The 26263-nt window shown below is 39.7% G+C and overlaps 1 protein-coding gene across 8 annotated transcripts in view; it reads left to right on the forward strand.

The window, feature by feature from the left end:
- The window catches only part of JAKMIP2 (janus kinase and microtubule interacting protein 2), a 50549-nt gene that overhangs the window by 3863 nt on the left and 20423 nt on the right, over window positions 1-26263 (forward strand). For 6 of the 8 annotated variants that reach the window (XM_030503743.1, XM_030503745.1, XM_030503742.1 and 3 more), the window contains exons 2-8: window positions 14721-14990; window positions 17056-17553; window positions 19574-19783; window positions 20722-20820; window positions 22717-22863; window positions 24563-24703; window positions 25591-25647. In XM_030503743.1, the coding sequence (XP_030359603.1) occupies window positions 14862-14990; window positions 17056-17553; window positions 19574-19783; window positions 20722-20820; window positions 22717-22863; window positions 24563-24703; window positions 25591-25647 (1281 nt within the window). In that variant the 5' untranslated portion in view covers window positions 14721-14861. Of the gene's footprint in view, window positions 1-14720; window positions 14991-15013; window positions 15180-15220; window positions 16344-17055; window positions 17554-19573; window positions 19784-20721; window positions 20821-22716; window positions 22864-24562; window positions 24704-25590; window positions 25648-26263 lie in introns of those variants that run through there. The other 2 variants (XM_030503747.1, XM_030503746.1) reach the window with 2 other exon arrangements.

A 26263-nucleotide genomic window follows, 5' to 3' on the forward strand; every position in this document is an offset into this window, starting at 1 on the left:
TCTTTAATCTTTGTGCATGGCAATGCAATATCTGGATTACAAGACTGCAGAGCAAATGTCTTTGTTTTAAAAAACAATTCTTTTACTTAATTTACAATGGCATGTTTGCATTATGTGTTTCTAAATCAATTGCTTGCTCTAATTCCCAGCAGGTAACCTCTTCAGAGCTCCTCTATAAATCTGTATCACTTGAAGATCTGGTCTTTACCAGACTATAAGAAATTTATCTTCCCATCTTCAGAGATGGACTCTCTGCTGCCTTCTTTATAGTAATCATCTGCATCTGTGCAAAGCATCTGTGCAATTCTCTGTGTCATCAGCTCTCGATATCCAGAATCTAAGAGGGTAGAAAAATTTTAAGTAGTACTTCTAGTTTTTGTGTCTTTAAGGTCTATTTGCATTTCTCCTTTGAAATACGAGGACTAGAAATCTTTGCTCCAGGAGGTGGGGCTCTAAATAGAAAATTCAACAGCACGTTGGAAGAATCACGAAAAAGCTCTATGGTCTAGCCACACTGAACACTTTCAACTTAACTGTGCACAAATACCGCTTCTTTGTAAATGACAGAAAACCAGCCTGGATTGCAGTGTGCAATTTGGATTCTAAAATATCTGGTGAACTTTAAGGGAAAAATAATGATGTGAGCACTTTCAGGAATGCAGGCTTTCCATTCATCTCACTAAAATCTGTGGTGCTGTAGGATTTGCTTGCCATGCATCTGGATCACTGGTGGGTAGCTGAGAAACTGTCACACATGCTGGAAGCTCTAGGACCTGTGTTTTATTTGGAATACAACATTTGGAGATCACAGCAAGTTCCTGATGTTCAGCAGTCTGAATCAGTGGCTGTCAGGAGAGAAGCAAAGTGAACTGATCTGTGTGACTGTCCGCATAGCATAGTTAAATAAGAAAGAGACAAATGAGCACAGCAAACATTTTAGTACACAGCTGCATAGTTAAGAGTTTATTAAACGCCAACAAATAAGGAGTACAAATGAAGACTGGAGGGACCACAATTCCATTTCTAACCTTGAATGAAATGTAACTCTGGCGAATAGTAAAGCAAACTGGTGTACCTGAGAAAGAAAATTGTTCAGATAGAAGAGCTGCTATGGTATGCCAGGTCTTCTTTTAAGTTAATGATAATGCAAAGTATAACATTATCTCAGATTATTTTATCCAAAATAACAAAATTAATTATTTGAATTAATTGAGAATGGCTGATGCCAAATGCACATTGTCTGCCATTGTCACTTTATGCATTCCTCCCATCTCCAGTAGGAGGTAACATCTCAGTTACCATTTAACACCTATGCTCCATTTGTCAAGCTATTTGTTGAGTTTTGTTAAAATTGTTTATTATAATATTCTTTTACGTGTTTAGGGGAAAGACTTGTTAAACCTTACATTGCATGGACTGTAAACAAAAGGTCTAAGTAACATGGAAATTAAAACTGAGAAGAAGAAGAAGAAACAACAGCTGTTGAAAATTGCATTGAGGTCCCAGGTGGTTTAGGGTAATCAATAATGACCAAGCAAATAAAGTTGGGAGAAAGGGTGGAGGCAGAGCTTCTGGGTGGTTTTTTGGTTTCCTACGTGTGTGCTGGTTTGCTAAAATTCACTAAGTTGGGTTTTTTAAATGGATGCAGAATATTTATGTCTATGGTATATGCAAAATTGTTGGAACTTTTAATGTTACAGGTAATAGAAATTAAAATCATGTTCTAATTAATGTTCTGTTTTGTGGGTATTTGGGGTAGGCTTGATGTACAAATATTTTAGTGATTAATTTTGAAAAGATCTAAGATTGTATTAATACATAATATACACTTACATTTTCATGAACATGAATGTTACTTTTGTTCTTGAAGTTCTGTAATTCGTAGATAAGTCCTTGGGCTTTTTTTGTGCTGTATTTATTTGTACTTAATATTCAAGGTTCTGCAAGCTGCGCTATTCCGCCTCTGTGCAGTGGTGAGGAATAAAATGAGATGCAGTCATTTTTGGAGAATCAGCTAGGAGAATTTGCTTTAATTTAATACAACCCTTAGTAATACCCTCTTCTCATCTCCTCTCTCTGATGGAAAATTATAATCAGTCAAGATGAACAAAGAGTATATGGGGACTGTTGCACTTGGAGAACATTGAGTAATTTACGGCTGAAATAACAATTGTGCCAGTTACTATTTGGTAGCAAAAGGTTGCATTAATTAATTTGGAAATGCTTTTTAAGAGTGAGCCTGTAAGTTTAGAGTGTGTCCAGTAAGTGTTCCAGAGGCACAGCTGATAGATAATAAACATCCATGCATATTCAGTCGTATTACTGACCTAGCGGTATTCAGCCCATGTTTGCCAGGTTCTGTGTTAGCAGATCCCTTTTGAATTGTGTCACGTATTTCTTTGTGGGTCACAGCATGACCTACATGTTGCTATTTTCTTGGAATGTGCGGTCAGTATTGGTGATCTGTGTGAGGTGAACTCAATGAAGATGTCAGCATTGTCCTTAGAAATTGATTTGAAATTATATACTATAGCTTAATGCCTGTGAAAGTCTCTGTGAAATTACCATAAAATATTTTTCTGGTTTCAGATGCAGCCTTATTGGAAATCTGTGTTCAAGACACTATCCAGGATGTCTTAGAAATGAAAACTGTTAATTTTTTTTAATTTTGTCATGTCATGTATGAACCAGCATCTCAGCTGGGCTTAATGGGTGGTGTTTCACGCTTACACTTTTTCTGGCTGAGAATCCAACCCATCACCCGCTGACATGGGAAGAGAATGCTGCTCCCCTGATCAATATTAGCTGATGCTTCCATTTTTAAAGCAGCACAGTTCAGCTAAAAATCATCCTGTGAATTTCAGGGCTAGTTTTTAAGTAGTAAACTGTAAGGATAAATTCTACATTTAACACGAGTTTCACTTTATGCTTGGTTGGTTGGTTGTTTTTCCCATGATGAGTAGAGCTGTTTAAGTCAGCATGTGTGGCGTTATGTAGTATGTTTTCATTGTATTTGTTTTGTTGAGAAGGCAGGGAATGACAGTTACTTGTCACTCAACTGATCAATGTCACTGATGGAAAATGACATCTAATGTTATCTGATGAAAGTCCAGTTTCAGACCTTTGCTAAAGAGCTCACAGACTCTGGGATGTTGAAGGAACCTATCTTTCAACATATGAGAGAAGAGTGAGAAACACAACAATTCAGAAATTAAAAAGACCAACTCTGGTCAGGGGGTATTCATAACTGAATAATCTTGAGTGTTTCTAGTGAATGTTGCTTGTAATGTTTCTATTTTTAAAGGTGTTTTGACTCTGAAAGATGGATGAAAGTGGCTAATCGGAAATTCACATACGTGTTTACATTTCTGCTGAAAAGCTGATGTGAAGAGACAAACTGTAATTCATGGTGGCTTAGTTTTTGCTGAACTTCCCTGGTAATGGGAACACTGAGATTCTTTTCCCAGAAAATAGAAGGAAGGGGCAAGAGGAATACAGGACAAGGGAAATCAGAGCAATGTGTACGTGAGGTTCTGCAAGGCATTGATAGTGACACGGTGGGATAAGAAAGTATGCGTTTTCAAGTTATATTGAGCTGCAAGCTAAGAAAGTGCAAGAAGGTGCTGATCTGGTTGGAAGGTGTCCAGGAAAGAAAACTATTCATTGTAGACATATGCATTGTTAAAAGTGAACATGGGAGGCCAGAAAGCAGATTTTTCTTACTCTGGCATCACTATCTACCTTCATTGGCTGTAGCAGGAGCTGAGTTAAAACCGGCAAAAACTGTCACAAGTTAACCCTCTTACTTTAAATAGAGAAATTACTTAAATATCTGTCAATCTTTAGTAGTACACATAAAATATCTTTCTCTGATATCATAAGACAATAGAAGGAAAGAAAAGGAAGGGTTTCCTGGAGAAAGGTCAGGAATGAGCTTTTCCTCTCTGCTTGTTTTCTTGTTTATATGCATTTCAATTAAAGGTGGTTCTGCTGGCTTGTTGAAATCAAAATCAAAGAAAAGAGAGCCTGATACTATAAACTCTGGGAACTGCAATGTTTCTCTTTCAGGCTGTACATGTTGTCTCTGGCAGTAGTTGAGTGTGACCATACTTGCATATAATGCACTTACAAAACCATGTTTTTAGTAAATCAAGAATGGGCATTGAATAATGCTCAAAGTACAAAACTACTGAAACGTTTTCATAGACCCTCAGTTTGCAATGAGCTGAGCAGGTTGACAGAGTTCATCCTTTTCCTGACAATCGTGCCGTTCTTAAACTGTGTGTCTAAACTCTGTCCATGTACATCTCGTGCTGAAAAATAGCCATTCCGGAAAATTTCCATTTCCTTTCAGGATAGGGCAGGATTTCATGTTTTCACTGGTAGTGTTCTTCTGGGTGTGCATCATGTTATGGCAACTTCTAGGGAAAAAACTGTATGAAAAAGAGACAGATGGTATTTTAGCCACAGAATACTAGAATATTGGTTTAACAAATCTCTTCAGCTTTGCTGCGGATAACAATAATGCTTCTGTCCCCTTTTGACGGTTTCCATGGAGCCGCCAGCAACTTGGATAGGGTTTTTTGGTTCATGTTTGAGAGCAAGGGCCAATGGTAATTTTAGCATGAGTGGCCTGGCAGCACCAGATTCATCCTGTATTCCTTGTGCAGAGCCCCGAATCCAAGGGATATTGTGGATTCGGTTCTGAAGGTATTTTAATATTCCCAAAAAGTTTTGTGGTATTAATTAAAAATCTAACTACAGTGCTATGATTTTTGTGCAGTCAAAATCAGAGGGTGCTTAGGTTTTGTTCTGGAGAGCTGTTTATCATCATTTGGTGGAATAAACCACATGTAAACTACTTGCATGTGAAGTTTGCTGTGTTCTGACTATAAGAAGAAATACAGAACTGAATTGTATAAACACTGCAAATATTTGCAGCAAGTCTGAGCTGAGTTTTTGGGTTCATCTTGGTGCTGAATTATGGTATTGTACCAAACATAAATCCTGTTTTAATCACAGTTTTCATTAATCCTGTACGCTGCTATGCGACATAACGCACACAGCATGGAATGTAATAATTAAGGCTTGAATTTCATTCTGAAACAATGCAAAGGTTAGGAGAAACCTGATAAATAAAAGACAAAGCAAAGACTTATTTTTGGATATATTCAAATTCCACTAGCAAAATGAGACAAGGGATTGTATATGGCCAGTGTTCCCCTGGTAGCTGACAGAATTGTTGCAGTGATGGGAATTGGCTTACGTGATGTCCTGGGTTCAGCTGTAGCAGTCATTTGCAGTCATTCTGAGTTACCGGCTGGGCTTAAACCACGACATGTGGAAATGTTATTTCCTTAAAATATTGCCAAAGACCAGATCAGTGAACAAGCATGAATCCAGTCTAGCTACTGGGATAAGATTTCCAGTAGGTAAGCACTGCAACTACCCCTCTAGTTCCAAGGGAGTTTCACCATTTTGTGGGAGTAGGAGATGTCCCAGAATTGTTGCAGGTTGTTGGCAGAGACTGTGAAGTAAGCTGAGGCCATGAGGATTTGCTGAGGATGAAAAACCTTCACAGTGGTGGTTGCATTAGTTTTCTTAATATGCATTAAAAACCTGTAAACCCAGGGAAGAACTACTAAAGGCCACAGAGTTTTGTTTCACTAACGCTTACAGAAGAAGTTGTCTTCTTGTGTGACATAGCGTGGCTATCAGTTTGTATCCCTGAACTGCCATCAAACTTCTCTAATTAACGGAAAGGCATAACAGCTTGATTTGGGATCTTGACTTGCCATGTTCTGAAGCTTTGTTTCTAGAGTTGGCACTGGGATCTAGAGACAGAGTGCTTGGATCAGCATCTTGATTTGGAAAAACCCCTGAGGTTAGGGTTACCTAACCTGAATCCCAATGCCCCTACCTGGTGGAGAGTTGGGTCAGCAGAGTTCCCAATTAGCATGTTACTAATCGCTCTGGGCCCTGGAGAAAGCAAGTTTAGGTTAGAGCTTCTGCTTGTTCCCATTGCTAAATCCATTTCATAGTGGAATGAATGTCACTCTCTTCTTGAGCAGAGCCAAGTGTCTGGTAGCAGGGCTCTGGGAGGAGTGCGTGCATGACTTGTGGTCCCTATCTGCTCCTGTCCTCAGAAAGCAGAAAATTAAAGTATAACTGAAAATGAAATATAACCCTTAGAGCGAGCTCAGCTGGGGTGAGATCTTTTGTATAGGCAAGAAAAATAAAAGCCCCTTTCTTTTAATTGCAATTTCAGATATAAGCAACTTGTTCAGTGGTGATAAAATTACTTGTCTATGTGACAAGTTCCTCCTTAGTAGATCAGAGATGATTACACAAATGAGACAGTTCAAGAATTCCTGATAGTCCTTCCCTAGTGCAGGTGCTGCATTATCCCCAGAAACTTCCTCCTGTAGATTTTGGAGGATTCAGTCAGAGAATAGAAAGTGGATTCATCTGCTCTGTTACAGGTGATCAGTTGATTCATCGAAATGGGCGGAAGATATGAGCTAGTGCTTGTATCAACACCAGGTATTCTTTACCTTGAGGTAGGGATTTCTGAGAAAGGTGGATATTACTCCGAAATTCTTTCCAGAATTAGCATGCCGTGATGATTCGGTTGTGAAATGCAGGTTTGGTGATACTGCACATTAGAATCCAACCTGATGAGCTGCTTCTTTCTTCTTTCTTTATCTGTGAAGGAGGCAAGTCTTTCTTGCCACTCTGTAGATGAGCTTGAGAATGGAAGGTGGGAAGAGGTGGCTGCTCTCTATTTTTTTATTTTTTTTTTCTTTATGCTGTAAAAACTGTTGATGTCAGATTTGGTAAATCTTCACAAAATTCACAGGTGTTGCGAACTGAAGCAACCCTTTTGCTGCCTTTTTTTAATGTTTAGTTAGTGCTTGGCTTGATGGAGTTGCTTGGTTTTGATACAGCCGTTTCATTTTAAGTGTGACAGTATATAAATCAAAATAGCATTCTTAATGATGCACTGATTTCACAATAGCAGGGTAATTTCATGAGACAGTTTCAATGTTTCTAAAAGAGAAATATCAAAACTTTCCATTTCTTTGCTGTTAGGCAGGGAAATTCTTAGTTTTCAGGGGTTTCCATCTACTTGGATTTGACCCCTTTTCTTCCCTCCCCCATCTTGCAGGACTTTCTAATTTATTTTTTTTAATGCTGGGAAGGGAAGGGATTTAGAAATCACCCAGAGCGGATTTGTCTTGCAGTATTAATCATGATCTGGTCTAGAATTTCATGCCTTCAGACTCAATAGGGTCAATACAATTTTAGGGACAGATGGCAGCCCTTTGGTTAATAGGGTTATACTGTGAATTTATGAGGTTCTGAAGATTTTGATGTGTTGTGCAGATAATTGTATTTTCTTTATTGATGATGCTGGGGCCTTTGGGGGGACAAAGAAGTAAATAATGTTGACAAAGAAAATAAAGCGTAGTGCTGTTAGATTTGGAAACGAAATTATAAGCCTAATGTTTCCTCATTACTTTTAGCAATATGACAAAATATTATACTTTGTCTACTGCATGTCAGTAAATATTCTTATGGCAGCGGACTTCCATGTGGCTTTTTAATGCATAAATACATGCTTGTCTATGTCAGCATTTTGTGTTCCTAATTCTAACCTAATCTATGCTTTAGCATGACTTGTCTGTTTATTGTATTCATGCTGCTATTTACCAGCTACAGCCTACACTACCTATTCAGCAAAGCTACACTTGAATTCAGAAGGGCAGCATTTCTTTCACTTCTTTTGCTATGAATCTAAAGATATTTCATAGATCTCTTAGCTCAGATACCTTTTTCCTATCTGGAAAAAAGGAATTTCTATTTTGAGGCGAGACTGCTGAGTCTGTTCTTGACTTTTCACAATAACCCAAGGTGTTGTAGGGCTCCTGTGGCTGAATCTGATAAATCACCGTTTTGATTTGTACATTATATTCATCATGCAGCACCTGTTAGTGAATATTTTCTGTTGTTTTTTCCCACTTGCCCTGCACAGAGTTTTGTCAAGTTATTTTCGTTTGAATCCCAATCTAGTGTGCTAAATACATCCATGATTACAATACGTGTCATCTTGCATTCGAGTCTGTGTTAAAGAAAGTTGAAGTGATAGTGAAAAGAGCTCAAACATCTATTCAAGAGGTTACTCAGCAGAGATGAGTTGAGTACTTGTGCCCATCTTCAATACACATCTAGAGCAGATGATACCTATACAGCAAAGGGGACTGTTCAATTATGTTTTATTTTAAACCTAATTTCATATTTAAACTTTAATTGGGCTAAATGATGATGCTTTGGATCTCTGTTGGGAGAGGAAATTAAGATATGCTGTTATGAATAATCTGAATGCTGGTTAACACTGCTGAAGTGTTCTTAGTCAAACCAGAGATGAATTCTCAGCCTCTTGCTACCTGCCCATCACTGCAGCATTCTAGTACACATGTGGCATTGTTCAAAGAGCAAGAGAAAAAAACATCGGTACATTAATTCATTCATTTGTCAAGATGAAAGGCAGAATGGCTGATTAAGATTCTAAGAGTAAATGGAATCCTGTTTCATTATTTTTTCCTAAGTCTCCAGGCTCAGCTGTAAGTACATTTTATGAATTCACTTACACTGGGAGGTGTATTGGTCTCCTACTTGCTGCTCCTATTGCAGTCAATGGCAAAGCTTCCTTTAACAACATACAGATGTACTGGTAAAGTACTTTTCAAATGCAAGTGCTTTTTCATATTTCAAGTAAGATTTTTTTTTTTTTAACTGCTGTTTGGTAGACAGGTGGATAACTTCATTTGGAAATTCTTGTTAGAGGGAAGGAACTAGTCTTTCAGTGGTTCTTTACAAAGCCAGTTCACAAAAGTGTTTCTCTGAGTTTTGCTATTTCTTGTATTTGGTGGCCCACATGTTAGCCAGCTGTTGTGTAATTAGCAGAGTCTTTCTTCTTGCTATAAACATACAGCTATACGCATATTCCTCTGTAATGAGGCCTGCTGGGAGAGGCATTAATGACAGACTAAGTGACTGTGATGACAGTTGTACAGATGCATGCTGTACAAAGTGGACAGCAGCACTGGGGTTAGAAAAGGGGTAGTTTTTCTGTCTTTTGGAAAGTACTTTTTTTACAGTAATTGCAGTAGGATTTTTTAAGTTGTAAGATTGCTGGGACAAAGACTATATCATAATTTTTCCTCTGTCTTATCCCTATGCTGTGTAATAACTAACTGAAGAAGCCCTAATTCTGAGGGTTCATTAGTGTGTGAGATTGCCACTCTGGATTTGAACTGAAATATTATTGCTGAAACAGGACCTTTTGTTCTGAAATGCAGGTTTGAAATCCATAATTCTGTAGGTCATATCCATCACCATACATTAAAAGGAGATTTGTTACTGTATTTTGTCTGCTTTGTTTTATGATAGTGATGGTAAATTCTGTTTGATTTTCTGGCTAAACAAGGTCTGTGGTTGCTGTCAGTTTTACAAAGAACACTCCACAGCTGGAGCATGTCAAGGATGTGGTGTACAGTGAGCAAGTGACCTTTCTCTCATCAGCCTTAGTATTAAGCTGCCGTCGTAATGTTCTGATGCTGTCATTGTAGCACTCTAGAGAAGAACAGGGGTGAGTGAAGGGCAGCAAGAAATGCTGTACCTTCAAACAAGGGATTGGTCAGGTTCACTGAAACAGCCTCAAAATTCCTCTTGGGTTAAAACATAGGGAAATGAAGTTCCTTTCTTTCCCTTCTTCCTACTGATGTGTGCAAGTTTTTGTTGAATTAAACAGACTTTTATATTTGGAGGTCTCTTTACTTCTATTTGAGGGTGTAGAAGTGGATGGGACAGAGGGATTGCTGGGCCTGCTCTCTTCACTTTTTTGTTTGAAACTGATTCCCCATAAGAAAAAAAGATTTTTCTTGGAATCCTAATGAATTCCCAAAATAAAACAGTAGGTCTTTTTCAACTGAGAGGAGGGGGAAACTGCAAGTCCTGGAGGGTATCTATTTGTTGTAATCTCATTTCTTTTGTTTCATTCTGTATAAGTGGAAAGTTAGCTTTGTGCTGATAGATTAAAAATGAGATTGGTTATATTCTTCCATTGTTCTGATTTTTAGCTTCTCTGAGATCATGGTTTGCAGGATTGCAACAGGTTTCTCCTGTTGTTCAAGACACCAGTAGGTGAGGGATGGGAGCGCAACATAATTTTAATGTCTTGTTAGATTGTTCTGATCCTTCCAGGTCACACGTTGCCAGTGAAACCCTCCTATGTCGCCCATGGATGCGACAGTTTACTCTCTGTTGACCTCAGGTTTAAAGTACATCCTAGAAAGAGCTTGGGCCTACTGTTCTAAAGGCTTCTTTGAGCTGATGTGGGTTTGCGCTGTTGGCAATGTCTTGGAACTCGCAGACAAAGAAAAACTACTAACTGCTGCATGGAAAAGGCATAGTCTGAAGTTATGTCATTAGATGTATGCACTTGACCATAGGTCTGTATGTCTAGCCATGCGTGGGTGGTGTATAACAGTGTGCATTTACTGGGGCAGGAGCAAAATTTATGTTACGCATATTATTTTCTAAGTGTGTGACCTTGACCCTCCTTGCACCCGCAGCCAAATGACATCCACCATGTGTAGTATGTGAAGTTCATCTTGCACACACAGTTTGGGCATCCCATTTCAAATTGATCTTGTACATAATTCATGGAAAAAGCAAATCCATGGTTCAGAACACAAAAGTCGTCTGGCTAGATTGCTCTAATGAACTTTATTACAGTAAAGCAAGATAAAATGGCTCAGATTCTTACTACAGCAGAATTGTTGCAACTAAGAGAACGGTGGTCTTGGCTATTTTCCTGACCAGGCCCCAGACAGTTTCTGTAATATAAATACAGGCTTGCCGGTCTCACATGCAAACTGGAGCATATGTGCCCATGGATGTTCCACTGGGCTCATGCCTTTTCAGACTTGGCTGAACTTGCCCCACAAAGAGTGTGGGGTTTCTCTTGTGCTGTTATTGCAGTGAAGGCGTTTTCTGCAACTTGTCTCGTTCGCTGCAAACCAAAAGGGAAGAGACAATTTCGAACCTTCATCTCTTGGGACAAATGCATTCCCTAAAGACAGATTGTTTTGAAATAACTTGACCCCAACTTGCCTAATTAGCATTCAGTTTGATGATAGTGATTATTACCTATTTACAAGGGAAGGCGGCAAGAGGGCCTTCTACTAATACTTTTTCAGAAAGCATCTTCCATGTAACTATAGAAAGCACAGTACAAACCCAGAGCATTTCCCCGAGACTCACCTCTGGACTGCCTAGGATATGAGACTCTTGTTGAGCGCCCTTGTGCAGGGCTGAGTCTGCCTGGTGGTTGCACTAATAAGGGTATCCATGAAACATGTCTGGGTGCAGTTTGCATGAGCTAGCCTTGAAAAATACAGTGGAAAGGCTTGTGTTTGGGAATTGCTCACCAAGAAGGCGGTTAACTGGCCTTCCTGGTGAAGGGGTGCCTGGCTTAAAAAGTAATTTGAAATGGAGCAATCATTCCCAGATCCTCAGCAGTAGCATACAAACTGCAGGAGGGAGAAAAAGAGTGTTCAAAGCCAGCTTCATTCCCCTGCTTTTTTCACTTTCAGCTTGAAATTAGTTTTTAGGGTGTAATCAATAAGGAAACTAGTGATAGGAGAGGGATTGGACTGTCCTTTGTGTTCTTCACTTCTGAGATCCAGGTGTAACCTGTGGAGGCTTTGTGTCTTTGTACGGAGACCTATATAATTCGTAGTCAAGGTTCTGGACATCCTTGGCTGTTCTGCTCTGGACAGTATCACGCAGCAGCAATTTAGCAGAGAATAAAAGTGTGCATGACTGATCAAAATGACTGATCCCCAACATCCCTGAAGCAGAAGCTATACCCGGTATTGACAAAAAGGTAACCTAGAATGCCATGGAAAAGAAAGAACTAGAGCAAACAGCAAATAAAGGAAAAAAAGAATTTAAAAAGGAAAGCATAGAAGCCAGAAGAAAAGTAACAGCAATGGGTGAAATTTGTAGGAAGGAAGGAAAACAGAAGGTTAAAGAGACGAGGTAGGAAGAAGCTTTGAGTGGGATTGCTCATCCAGTTGTACTTGTCTGTTTACATTCAACCTTAAAGGTTATGAAGTGCTTTCCTCGAGGCATTTATGTTTTATGGCTTGTTCTGCCACAGAAGCAGCACACTGTTACCTGCACACTCAATGCTTATTTGCTTTAGGATTCTGGGAATGTGAATAAATAAACTTCTACCTAGTTATATCATGCAGCTAAGCTTGAATTGATCTTAAAAAAAACAACCAACTAACCAACCAAAGAAAAAACCCAAACCAAAACCCACCAAAAAACCCAGCCCAAAACCAACCCACCAACCAACAAACTTTGAGATTCAGATGTGCCTTTTCATACAGTAGCAGTTTTAATTAAGGTCAAGCGTAGCCATGATCTCTTGCTGATAAATACTTCACAGCCTATAGCAATGTGTTACTACTTTCCATAAAAAGAGAGGCAAATCCTTCAGTGAATTAATTTAGATTTTCATTCAAGATGTATCTCAAAAGAAGTGTGTATAGCTGTTACTTCAGAATTTACTGGATGGATTTGCTCAGGAGAGAAGCAAAATAGAATCTTTCCTTCTGAGGTCCAGACTCAATTTATTATGGTTTAGGAATGGGTTTAATCCTGCCATCTTGGATGGAAATCTGCATGTAGATTTGATTGTTTGTTTGTTTGTTTCTGAAGCTTTCTTTTGCTTAACCAGAGGTTTTTGTGGCTTCAAGGGCTCCAACAATAATTCCTACAGATGATACTGACATGTGCTAGCAGAGGACAAAGCTGACAGGAGATGTACTATTGTACTTGGTAGACATTCATCGTAAATAATTCTGCTGGTCTTTTTGCTTACAGATGTGATAGATGCTTCTTGCAGTCTCTAAATAGATGCATTGCCAAATAAACTACCAGGTTTTGAAACAGTTATGAGGGTCATGTTATTCCCACAATCTGGGAATGCTATGGTGTTTTTAATTTCCTTGAGCTGATATGTCTAATGGCATCAGCACAGTGCCCTATGTACTTCATAGAGAGGTCTATATACCGAAGGCTTGTCCCACTGAAACCAAGGAGATTTATTTATCCAGGGAATTAAACTGTTTCTTCTCAGATGTAAAATCTAGGATTTGATCATGTGTACTGCTGAGAATCAGTACATCTTACTGGCTCCCTTCCCACTTTGGGATTGAGAGCGCTCATTGTAGTAAGGACATGGCAGCTGGTGAAATTAGCCTCCAAACTTGCCTAGATTTCCATGACAGACTGCAGGGACAGTACTCTTCAGTAAATATAATTTGCACCATGTGGGGAATATGTGGTATTGCAAGACAACCAGGGATTTTTATGAAAGGTTATTCTCTCACTGCAGTCTGCAAGGAGGTGTTGGAAAAGCAGATACTTAAAAATGCTTTGGCATAAAATTCAAGCTTTATGCAATTAAAAACATTAAAAGCAAGATGATGGAGAACTGACAAACTCACTGGGCCCCTCCCTCTGAAAGAATGGTAGGCTGCCTTTACAGGTGAAAAGATACAACCTTGGAGATCTGAATATCACAACACTCAGTGAAAAAGAATTGCACCGAAAGAAGATAATTCTTGTCTAAAATATTAATTTACTCAAATTAAATGGAAGTTCCAGTCAAAAAACAGTTTCAGGGGTACATTTTTTTTGATCTACCTCTATCTATTTAGAGCTGCTCTACATAAAACACAGTAACAAAATATTTTTACAATTACGTATCTTCCTATGTCTCAGTAGGATACTCATTCAGATCAACAGAGTGAATTTGCAAGGTTGATTTGGTTTGTTATCCTTTGCGTTAGAATAGTTCAGTCGGAAGGGACCTACAATGATCATCCAGTCCAACTGCCTGACCACTTCAGGGCTGACCAAAAGTTAAAGCATGTTTGTTACTAAGGGCATTGTCCAAATGCCTTTAAACACTGACAGGCATGGGGCATTGACCACCTCTCTATGGAGCCCATTCCAGTATTTGACCACCCTCTTGGTAGAGAAATGCTTCCTAATGTCCAGTCTAAAGTTCCCCTAATGCAGCTTTGTTCTCTTGCTGTGGATATGGATACGATTGTGTTTATGTAAGACAGCTGAATTCCTGGAAGCAGTATTTCACCAGTTTTTGAGAGATGGAGGAAGAGCTATGGCAGATTCTATCTGTGTTGTGGAAACTCTTAGTGTGTGTGACAGGATGTTGGGGGGATCAAGGGTTGGGAAGGGTAAGAGGAAGATATAGTTGGTAGATCCTCAAGACTAAAGTGCCTGCTTTGTGGTTACTTCAGGCTGCAAGGCTTGTGTTAAATTTACTTGCCCCTTCTAGCCCTGTACTCTCAACAGCAGTAATCCTTATGGTAAACAAGCTCCTGTCTTCATTGCGTGGTGCCCCTTTCTGAGAACATAAAAAGGGCATACATGGAATCTCCACTAGTACACCAGACTTGCATATAGAAGCTTGATTGTGCTGGGATCTCCCATGCAGGTTTTCAGACAAAGATGGCAGTGTTGGAGAAGTGAGCTCTCTCTTGTGTTCTGTAACCATGTGAGCTGTCATGCTGCACTGTCCACTGACAAATAATAGTATGTCTTATTTCTCACAGGGCTTCCAAAGCAGCTGAGTCCAGGAGCTTAAGGAATGTCATGCAGTAGGTGCTGAACTAACTGGCACTGAAAGGAACAGAAAAAGATGGCAGTCTGCATTTAAAATAATTAAACACGTTGACTCTCGCTGATAAGAAACCATGTCAAAAAAAGGACGTAGCAAGGGCGAAAAGCCTGAGGCACTGATTGTTGCCCTACAGGCTGCCAATGAGGAACTCAGGACCAAGCTAACAGACATTCAAATTGAGCTGCATCAGGAGAAATCAAAGGTAAGTGAGAGTTTGGTTTTAGTTAGCAGTGTCTGCGCTGAAAGAGGGAAACACGTGGAAAAGATAGTATCACAGAAATGAACAGATGCAACACAACTCTTTCCTGGAACAGTGGTCTGCTTTCTCCACGTACGTTTTCTTACTGTGGATGTCCTGTTGCTTACATGGAAAAGACTTCTTTCTATTGAGGTACAAGTTTAAGAAGCCTCTGGCACTCAAATGGAGCAATATGTCTTTTGTAACATCTTTGGCCATATTCAATCTAGTGGGTTTCATCCTGTCCACTCAGTGTTTAGAAATTGCGTAGCGTTGCTGTTTTTTGAATGGCTGATATCTCAGCAAGACATGCCCTTTTTTCAAAGTTGAGTGAAGTGTTCCTTGAATGTATAGCATGGCAATCCATGTCAACTCTTTTAATCCATCTGCAGTGCAGCTGAACTGTATTTACACCCTAGGGTATGTATACAGTGTTTAAAGCTTTTTCAGGTACCACTTGGTCTGCCACAGTTACAGTCTCAGGTATGTAGGCTAAAGGCAGATGAGTATCAGATGCACAGGGTATAGCCATGGCCCTGTGTTATAGACATACCTGTGAAGGTTTGAGGTGCCTACCAGATAATTTAGAAACCCTTCAGAAACCTCAGAACTGTGTGCTGCAGCTTCAGCTCTTGCCTGTATCTTCTGCTGAACTTCTCACTCTCTTTCCTGCATTGTTTATATAGGGCAGCCCTTACAAAATGTGAGTGAGTTCTAGGAGAATCCTTCAGATTTGTTTTCCATGGAGCCTTCTGAGGAAGATGCCTCTCATTTTTATGGAGTATTATTTGTCAGAATGATCTTGGTGATAGAAACCTACCTTCACTAAATCCTCTCCAAGTAATCAATTAGGCCTGCAGGCTAGACCACTAGTGTCTCTTGGAGGGCTTTCAGATGACCTGCTACTATGCTTATTCATATTGACAGGGTTTTTTTTTTTCCCCTGTTTTTTCTTTCTGAAAGAATCATGGAATATAGAATGGTTTTGGTTGGAAGGGACCTTAAAGCTCATCCAGTTCCAAACACCTGCCATGGGCAGGAACATGTTCCACTAGATCAGGCTGCTCATAGCCCTGTCCAACCTGACCTTTGAGGTTTGCTTACTCTTCCTTGTGGTCCTTTTTCAATAAGGAATTAGCAAGGAAGTTCTTACAGTCTTTGAAACCACATTCTTTTTCACTGTAAATAACAAACCTACCAAGTTTGCTTTGAACTGAAACCATTCCTTATCCCTTGCTTTCCTTTGGTGTAGGTTGACACAGGTGACTATTGTGGAATTGCTCAGGGGTATGAAGTTACACCTAGAGATGTATTAGCGTAAGTGTACTGCAGACTGGTGGGTTGCTCTGTATCTTTGGTTCCAAAGCTATGGACAAAGAACTTTAAAAACTATTTTTAATGAGGACTAGCAAATAATGTATTCTAAGTAAAGCTAGTTGTTTCATAAGCATAATAACCATGAAGCATGCTTGTCTGTAGATATGTGACTAAGAAGTGACTACAAATGTTCAAGAAAGCTCTATTTATGGGTAAGAACATTTGTAAAAGATGAAAAGTTTCCTGGACTTTGAGACTTCCACTTTACCTCGGGTGGGATCATATAGAGGCAAGCACTTCTCTCTCATCTGATTGACTTTCATGGTCATGAAAGTTATAGGAACCTTTGCTATATCTGAGCCTTTTAATTTTCTGGTGAATTTGACTGACATTGATGGGATAGAAAGTTGTTAGACAAATGCATGCATATACATGGAGTCTTATTTCCTTAGGAAATTCTGAAGGTACATGTTGTGTCACTGTGTGAGGTAAAACACCTGCAGAAGACAGGGTTGTTTTAGCTTGAGTAAAGACAGTGTAAAATCTATGTGAATGCTCTGGGATTTGTCCCATATTTTGCTGTAGAAGGGTAAAGGATCGTCTAGATTCTGCAGCAGGGTCTTCCTCAATTTGATGTGGCTGTGTGTCTGGGTGGGCCTGTTTTGATAACATTATCTTGGGAGCAAATGACTTTCATTTTATCTTAATGTAGGTTGCTAAACTTGAAAGGGAGAAGACTCAAGAAACTAAGCGCATCCGTGAGGTGGAGCAGCGCAAGCAGACTGTGCAGATCACGGAGCTAAAAGCCAAACTCCATGAGGAGAAAATGAAGGAGCTGCAGGCTGTGAGGGAGAACCTCATCAAACAGCATGAGCAGGAGATGACGCGGATGGTCAAAGTCCGAGACAGTGAAATCCAGCGCCTGAAGTCAGCACTGTGTGCGCTGCGGGATGGGAGCAGCGATAAAGTAAGGACAGCGCTGACTATTGAGGCTCGTGAGGAGGCCAGAAAACAGTTCGACTCCGAGCGCCTTAAGCTTCTGCAGGAAATTACTGAACTGAAGTCTGCCAAAAAGCAGGTAGATGAGGCCCTTAATAATATGATCCAAGCCGATAAGATCAAGGCAGGGGATCTTCGGAGTGAGCATCAATCCCACCAGGAAGCCATTTCCAAGATCAAGTGGGAGAGTGAAAGGGATATTCGCCGCCTGGTGAGTAACCAAAACAGTTCATACGTTCTTTTATGCCATAGTGAGTTTGCCTCCTGTGCCCTTAGCTTTTACTGAATGCGGAACTCTGCAATGCACCTCAGTTTGCAAAAGCATTATAGGCTTCTCACTGTTATTTCTCAGCAGTAAATAGATCATGGCGAGTTGGTGAGAGCAACCACTGCAATGGCAGCTAACGCCTTAAAGTGAGGAAGTGGTTGGTCTAGTCCATGAGGATTTGGCTTGCTGAGATGCCAATACTTGTGCAATACAAAGTGTTAGAAAAAGTGTGTTTGTGTCTGCACTCATGGTTTGTTAGTTTATCTTGCCCTTGCGATGGTATCCTAAACACATTAATCCATGGCAGGAGGAGAGGTATCTTTTGGTTTGGCCTTGGCACAGCCTTCAGTAATTGCAGGGGAAAATGAACAAACTGAGGCCCTCATTAGCAATGGTGCAAGTTGCCATGTTTCCCTATCCGAGGAGCTGGACCTGCTTGCTAATGGTGGAAAGTTTGGCTTGAAAACTGGAATACAGGATTTGATAGTTAAGTAAAGGAAATAGTGATGTAAACTGTCAGGAATTATAATTTTTTTGAGGTCATCCTCAACCTGTTCAAAATCTGTGTACTGGAGGTATGTTCTTGTGTTGCCAGAATGCTCAGTAATGTAGTACAGGCTAGTAGTGGTGGATTCTTCATATCTGCCTTCTGAATTTTGACCTTTCTTGCTACTTTGATCCCCATTTGCAGTTTTGTGTAGCCATGAGGACAAACTACTATTTTTTATTTTTTAATTCTTTTTTTTTTCCCCCCCTCGTCTGGAATTCAGGCTCTGTCTTCAGGTTTTAATATGGAAAGGAACTGTAGTCAAATTCAGGATAAACCAGAGCTAAATATAGTAACACTAAGATCAACTCAGGTTGCACCATTGTGTTGTGTATTTTATTTTTAGCAGCTGATGAAAGGCTTTTTGACAGCTATTTACTCACATAAGAAACTTGAACAAGACCAGAATTATTTTTGTCTTACGCAAGTGTTTTCCAAATCCACTGTATTGCTATTAGAGCACAGGAAGTTACATCAGTGACATCTAGTGAATGAAGATCAGAATCTAGTCCTACTAATTGGAAAAACAATTTGGGGAGGATTTCTGCAAGACTGGAAAGCTGCAAGACCAGAAAGTGTCTTTGCCTGAAGCTGCCAAAATAGGATAGATACAGGGTTTTTTTTCAGGGAATGATTCATACCATTCCCAGATAACAGTACTTCTGTTTTGCCAGAGTGATTTGCAAATTCTGGTTCACCAAATTTTTTTGAGCTTAATGATGTTATCAGCTTTGTATCAGTTTTCATGGTTGCAAGGATTGCATGCGCTGATCTTGAAATTCTAAGTTTTCATCTAAATTTTCCCATCAGCCATCATTGTTAAAAATTGCTGTGAGATGAAATAAGTGGCACTTCTTTTTGTCTTGGCTAGTCCTGGGATATTAAACAGAAATGAAATAACGATAAAATGAGTAGCCTGAGTTTGCACTCAGCAAAGATTAATAGCATGGCAATCAGCTTTAAGAAATACTGGGTCTGCACAGATCTTCTGTTTGTAAGAACTGGACTGTAACCTCTCCTGTCCCAGCCAATGTAGCTGCATTTACACGAGGAGGAGCTATTCTAAACTTTTTTAGGTTTGTCAGAGTTTATACTTATTTTTCATTAGTATAAATAACTGACCAAAATGAGATGCAAAAGACTGAACTGTTCACCCAGTTATCTGTTAACATTGCACCAGGCTCAGTCCCTGGGCTTCACTCTGTAAGGCTGGTGAATCTGCCACTGTGTCAATGTACTGTTATGGCTGAAACCTCAAAGTGTGTTGTTTTTACAAGCCTGGTGCAGTGTGATATAGCAGATTTAGGTGTTGAACACTGCTGTTAAGTAAATCATATGCTACTATATTGGAGAAGGCTGAAATGGTGTTGCTTTTACACAGTAATATCATTGTTGTGTTTTTTTTCTCTCATTCAGATGGACGAGATCAAGGCTAAAGACAGGATCATATTTTCCTTGGAGAAAGAACTGGAGACACAGACAGGCTATGTGCAGAAGCTGCAGCTGCAGAAGGAAGCTCTGGATGAACAGCTCTTCTTGGTGAAGGAGGCAGAGTGTAACATGAGCAGTCCCAAGAGAGAGATCCCAGGAAGGGCTGGAGATGGTTCGGAGCACTGCAGCAGCCCTGTATGCAGGTTTTACCAGCCCCTGCAAAGCAGAAACATGGCTGTGTTTCTCTTGCTTTCTAAACTTATATATTTTCTCTTGCTTAAATATTTTCTCAGGCCCTGGGAGAACATTCCCACTCTTACTCACTACAGAGAAGTTATGTCTGTAGATTTTTCAGAGAGAATGCTAATGAGACCAAGCTTTGTAAGGCTGTTTCCTCAGTTGTTCTATTTACAAATATAAAACATATTAAATAATTAGTGCACCTTTGAAAGAATCATTCCATGAACATAACTACCTGGATAGCACACATCCTTAAAACCACATAAAGCCACGTAGAATTGGGAAGATGGGCAGGAAGGGGGAGGAAGAAGGCGGGGGTTGGAATCTGGGAGACTTTTGGGAGATCCTCCTTCGTGTCTGTCTTAATCTCCGGGTATGCAGCTCTTGCCATCACTACAAAGCACGCAACTCACTAACTAGTTGTGTGACTAAATATATGATGTTTACACAACAAACGTGTGAATATACCCATATTTATACATATATACATATAAGGAATAAGAAAGTAAATGCAATTGATACTGAAAAGGATGTCCTTTTTCACCTGCATAGTGGTGCAGCAAATAGAAGTGAGGTATAGGAAAGGGCAATAAAAATTAGAATCTTTTGTCTTTCTGCTTTTTCTTCCCCATCATAAAAAAATACCATTTGTTTGGTTGTTTTCTCGTTATTCTTTTAACAGCAGAAAATTTTCAATTAAAGTGTCCCCCAAACCAGATACTTTCTTCCAAATACATGTATGTTTTTGCCAGCACATTCAGTACTGTAAAAATCCATAACTACAATTTGTTGACAATGACAACTTGACTGGTGTGTGGGTTTTGAGGATTCTTTTCCCAAGCATGTATTTTGAAAAGACTCGGTAACTGTTTTATATTGTTGCCAATGAACAGGACTTGCGCAGAAACCAGAAGAGGATAGCAGAGCTGAATGCCACAATCCGGAAGCTGGAGGACAGGAATACGTTGCTTGTTGACGAACGAAATGAACTGGTGTGTGAGCTTTGCGCTGTCGGACAGAGGAGGTTGGGAGCCATAGGGAAAGGCAAAGAGAGGAGGATCCAAGGATGACAGGCAGTGATGAATATGCCTTTTCCATCCATCAGGCTAGTCACTCAGGAGGCTGAGGATGATTTCTTTAATTCTAGAATTAAACAGTAATTTCATTGAAGTGATATGAGTAAAAAGTCACAATAAAAGTTGAGGCAGAGAGGTTTGTAGGTGTCTGTATGAACACTTATGTTCCCTCCTTGACCTTTTGAGCGTACAACATTGTATGGTGAGGCTTATCTTGTAAATAAAGTAATGTTTATAATCCAGTATTTGATCAGGCTGAGAATAGTTAAGGGATCTAGGGAGACCGGACAGTGGAGAATTGATCCCTTTATCTGACTTTCTCCTAGGTGGTGATACATGTGTGTTGAAGTCAGCACCCTGGCTTTTTAGCCTCTCCATATTTCCACTTCTGTGATTAAGGATGAGGGTGGTGAAATTTAACTCCTGTTTTTTTTAATTCCTGAGCTAGGACTCCTAATGCACTTGTTTCGTATCAGTTTAGCTGGCTTGAATCTCTTCAAGTTCTTAATGTAATATTTGCAAAATGTGTTAGCAAGATTGAAAATTACAGATATGTTCATGTGTCTCCAGTTACGAAAAGCTCTCAACTCTCAGATATCTGTGATACTGAATAGCTTGGAGTCTGATGAGTTAGATTACCTGCTGCATGTCATTAAATATTCAGGCTATTTCTTTACAAAGGAAAAAAAAACTCAAAACTTTTAGAAAGCTGCTAAGCTGTTCCTCACACAACGTGGCTACAATTAACGCATTTTATTAAAAGTGACCAGGAGTACTGCTGGAAATACCACACGCTTTGATTCATTCAGATTAGCAACAACTAACTTATTTCTTAGGGTAGGACAAATTGTTGTTTAGTCCACAGCTGTTCTGATCAAAGAAGTAATGACTTCCTAGCTGCTTCCCCCTTTTCTGTTAGCAGAAGGGATCGTCAGGTACTTGCTAACCTGCTTCAGACTAAATCACTGGTTTAGTTTAAATAGCCTAGTAAGATGATGTGGTGATGTAAGCAAGTGTGGTTGCCTGTGCTAAATAGCTACAGAAAACTCTTGTAGTCCTTTCCTCAGCAGAACTGCAAGGGGCAGGAACCTCCCAGTGACAAACAGTACTACATAACTGGGATGGTGCCTTTGTGGAGTAGATCATCTGGGCACAGAGATGATATCTTTTCACAGCCACATGCCATCTTCCTTGTTCTCCCTTAGAGAAAGAAACTGTATCTATAAAACGCTCAGTATTACTGAATGGAACTATTTTTTCAGAGGAAGAGATCTTGCTTAAAACTCTAGTTGTACCAATACTGGAACTTCCAAGCATGCCCTAAGATATCTTCCTATCTTAACAGGATTTGTTGATTAAAACAAAGTTCATTGTGCCTGTGCACAAGTATTTCACTGTGTGGCATTAAAAACCAGAGTTACAACTATGTTGTTATTGCTGTGGTCCAGACTGAGTAGGTACCTATGCAAATCTGTCTTTCAGTGAGAAAATCAGTGAGTTTCTTGCAGATGAAGCACAGGTCATTTCGGACTTTTGTAGCAGCTTTGCCTGACTGTGTTGGGTTGCTTCATCTGTAAGTCTGAGTTTCTCCTTGATAAAGCCATCTTTTGGAAATGAATATGCAGAATTATTTTTTGAGGTATATAGATAAAGCTATGTGAGCTATAAACGTCAGTTCCACTAGATCACTTTGGCGTTTTACTGGGACATTAGTCCAATAGGGAAGTAATAAAAATACTTCTAACAAAGGAGTGAGAAAAAAAATCTTTTATTTGGATTATTTACAATTATTAATTGCTATTATCAATCCAGCTGAAGCGTGTCCGAGAAGCTGAGAAACAATGTAAACCTCTTCTGGAAAAGAACAAGTGCCTCACGAAGAGAAATGATGAACTTATGCAGTCTTTGCAGCGCATGGAAGATAAACTCAAAGCAATTACTAAAGAAAACATAGAAATGGTTCGTATTGAAGAGCAAAGTGAGGATTGCTGCATGATCTATGTCTCTTCTGGTAGCCACATCTGCATAGTGTATGCATGCATATACGTACAAAAAAAGTGATGTATATCGTGTGTAATACTACTGATAAGATATAGCCATGCTTATGTCTCTATATAATAGAGATACATCCTGTAACATTGTGTAGTATGTATACATGTACAGTATACTTAAGTGAATGCATAATATGTGAATGTGAATGCAGAATCTTTAATACTATCTCCAAAATTAGAATATTGAGTTTCAATTGTTAAAAAAAAAGAAAAAGAAATAATTGTATCAGTGTCATATCACGCTCTACTGTTTGGCATCTAGGACTCAAAAAGGAAGCTGTTAAGAGTGATGTTTTCAATCAGTGTGATGTTCATCTTTGAATATACATGTTCTTGTTAGAGCTGATGATGGCGAAGTCCTGGTCTGCCGCTGAGCACATACAGTCTTGCCATAAAACATAAACATGGTAGATGGATATGGGAAAGGGTAATCGTATTCTAAATTTGGCTAGGGTTATCAGTTTCACATCAGGGCTATATGAAATGGGATCAAAGCAGTTATGTCTGTGTCCTTCAAATGGAATTTCCCTGAGTATGAGTCAGAATCTACTCTTTACACATGCACTGAGGTTGCTTTGGCATTAACAAAAAAGGAGGTGGAAGTTCTGGGTTGCCAGATGTAAGCTGGCAGGTTGAGACAACTTCCTGTGAGTGTGTTTGTGTGTCTTGTCTCTGGCTTGCACCAGCACTGTCTTGAGCAGGCTGACTTCTGCAATGGATGCAGCTTTCCTGCGATTAGGATGAGAGGATCAGATTCACTTTCCTATCTTACAGAAAAAAAAGCTTTAATGTTACAAGGTTAATCCACTTTAAGACTCTGCAATTCAGGTGTCACAGGTCAGAATTGTTCTTCCGCAGCTGTGATAGAACAGATCTCAGCCCCTTGGGCTGTCCCACAGCAGAGAGAAGGGACCTGGCAATCTGCATGCGTTAGACATCAGCAGGCACCACGACTGTCATGTATGTGTGCATACAGCACATATGTTCTAACTTAGCTCCCTGACATCTGCTTTTTACACTACAGATGCCCAAATTATGGAAGCTAGCAGGCTGTGGGTGGCTAGAGCAATTCTCACGGGCTGTAGCCATCTCTTACCCAGGCAGGATGTGGATTTCTAGTTAAAACTGATGTGGCACCACAGTTTTTGCATTTCCTCTTCTGACTGGATGTATGTCTTTCACATGACTAAAGCATGTCCCTTTCCTCAGTGTGTATGGTCACGCGAGGGGTATCAGTAAGGGCACGGGGTCATGGGAGTAGATGCTATTTGCACACCCACTGAATAGGTAAGGAGTTCAGCTAAATTTGCTGTATGTTAGGGCATCTTGATGCATGGCAAAGGAAGAGCTATGGGTGTAAGGGCTGCTGTATAGGCTATCTTGCCACATAATAAGTAAATAGGTAAAGCTTTGTTTTTCTGGTTGAAGAACTCAAACTTCCTGTGCTGCTCTATTGTTAAGAAGTGCTGACAGGTATTAATAAAGTTATAAAAATGGTGTATCTGAGGGATATTTAAAGGGCTGTACAGCTTAAATGTCTAATTTTTGGCTGAAGGTGGTCTTTTAATTGCTAGGTCTTACTTTATCTGTTTCTCTTCCTACCACAGAGAGAAAAAATAACATCACATCCTCCTCTAAAGAAATTAAGATCTCTCAATGACCTGGATCAGGCTAATGAGGAACAAGAAACTGAATTCTTAAAGCTTCAGGTCATAGAACAACAGAACATAATTGATGAGCTAACAAGGGTATGTCCAGAGCACCAGGAAATTAGGAACAATTCCTGTGTACAGTTCACCACTGATAGTATTTCTTCTTATAACTAGAGCTGCAAGGGTTAGTATCTTTTAACATCTGCAGATTTTTAGACGTAGGTGTGCAAGGGAGCAGTTTCATTGAATTTCTAGGGGGGCATCAGCCCCTACAACTCAAAAGTATAACTCGTGTGTGAACCGAGCTCTAGAAATGAACGCAGGCTAAGAACTGTGGAGCTTGGGAAGATACCTACATGGTCACAAGGCTGTTTTGTTTTACTATTACAACTAAGCTACCATTCAAACGTTTCCTTAACAAGAGGCAGGCACACAGTGTGATACCATGTGCTGGAAAAGTGTGTGCTGCTAGACGGTGGTTCACTAGTTCTTCTGTCATTTAATACTGACAATCCCTTTTTCAGCTGACTTTGTATTATGACATTGAGGGTAAGGAGAAAGAGACTCCAAAACAGGCTGTTGCCTCTTCTAAGAGACCATTGCTAGGAGGGGTGAGATCAACACTACCATCATGTAACAACTTTGAAACAGAGGCAGCATCTCATTCAAAGCCCAAACCAGTCCCCCGCAACAGGCCTCCCCGTGATTTTAACAGGAAATCCATCAGTGCCTGTCATTCAACAGCCTGTCAAGGCAACTGCACGACAAGGGGTTTTCTGCAGATATCCCATCTTCCCTTCCTCAAGTGGTTTTCAGCTGACATGCATAGAGATTTGGATATGAATCCTCCCACCTGGAATCAGATTGCTGTTTGAATGTATGAACAGAGAGTTGGTGAAAGCCCAATGATTTATTTCCTCGGGAGATTTGGCCTTCTAAAGCTGCAAACAAGACGAGAGTAACTTTTTAATCTTATTTTCCAGGACAGGGAGAAACTCATTCGTCGCAGAAAGCATAAAAGAAGCTCAAAGCCAATTAAGGTAAGAGGAAAATGGTTTTCAGTTTATAAAAATACTAGTAGGCTCTGTAGGAAAACACACTTTAGCAATCTGATTAAAGAGAGCTTTGTAGATTATAACAATCTGCTTTAGTGATCAGGTTTATAAACACCTTAGTTACTTTGGGAGAGCTTTTTAACTCTGCTTTGAAATTCAGTTAAGGGTATGTAGCTATTTTATTTCCAGTAAAATGGGGCTTTCCCCCACTCCCTCTGAAATAGTAATAATCTTCTTTCCATCTGGTTTCTATAAATATTGATCTCAATGTCTATTATGCTGTGGTGTATTTACATTTCCAGAGACCCTCCCATCTATCTTCTGCTATCTATTTTTCATAGCACATATGGGTTAAAGAAAAATCCTTGTGCTGCTTTATTCTTCAAGTGGAAGTTTTTAAATTGACTGTCATTCTCTCCTGCTCAGTTTTACAGGCCTTTGGCTACTCCATGTATTACCCTGAATTGGGTCAAGTTCAAAGCTGGTGCTGAGTAGTCAGTAGTGGTTCAAATAGCTCCTTTATAAGCTAGATGTGAAGAATGACTTTGTAACAGCCATGTCCTACCTTCAGAAAGTGGAAATGCTGTGTAGGAAACAGAGC

The sequence above is a fragment of the Strigops habroptila genome, chromosome 12 (assembly GCF_004027225.2).
Source record: "Strigops habroptila isolate Jane chromosome 12, bStrHab1.2.pri, whole genome shotgun sequence".
Lineage (NCBI taxonomy): Eukaryota > Metazoa > Chordata > Aves > Psittaciformes > Psittacidae > Strigops > Strigops habroptila.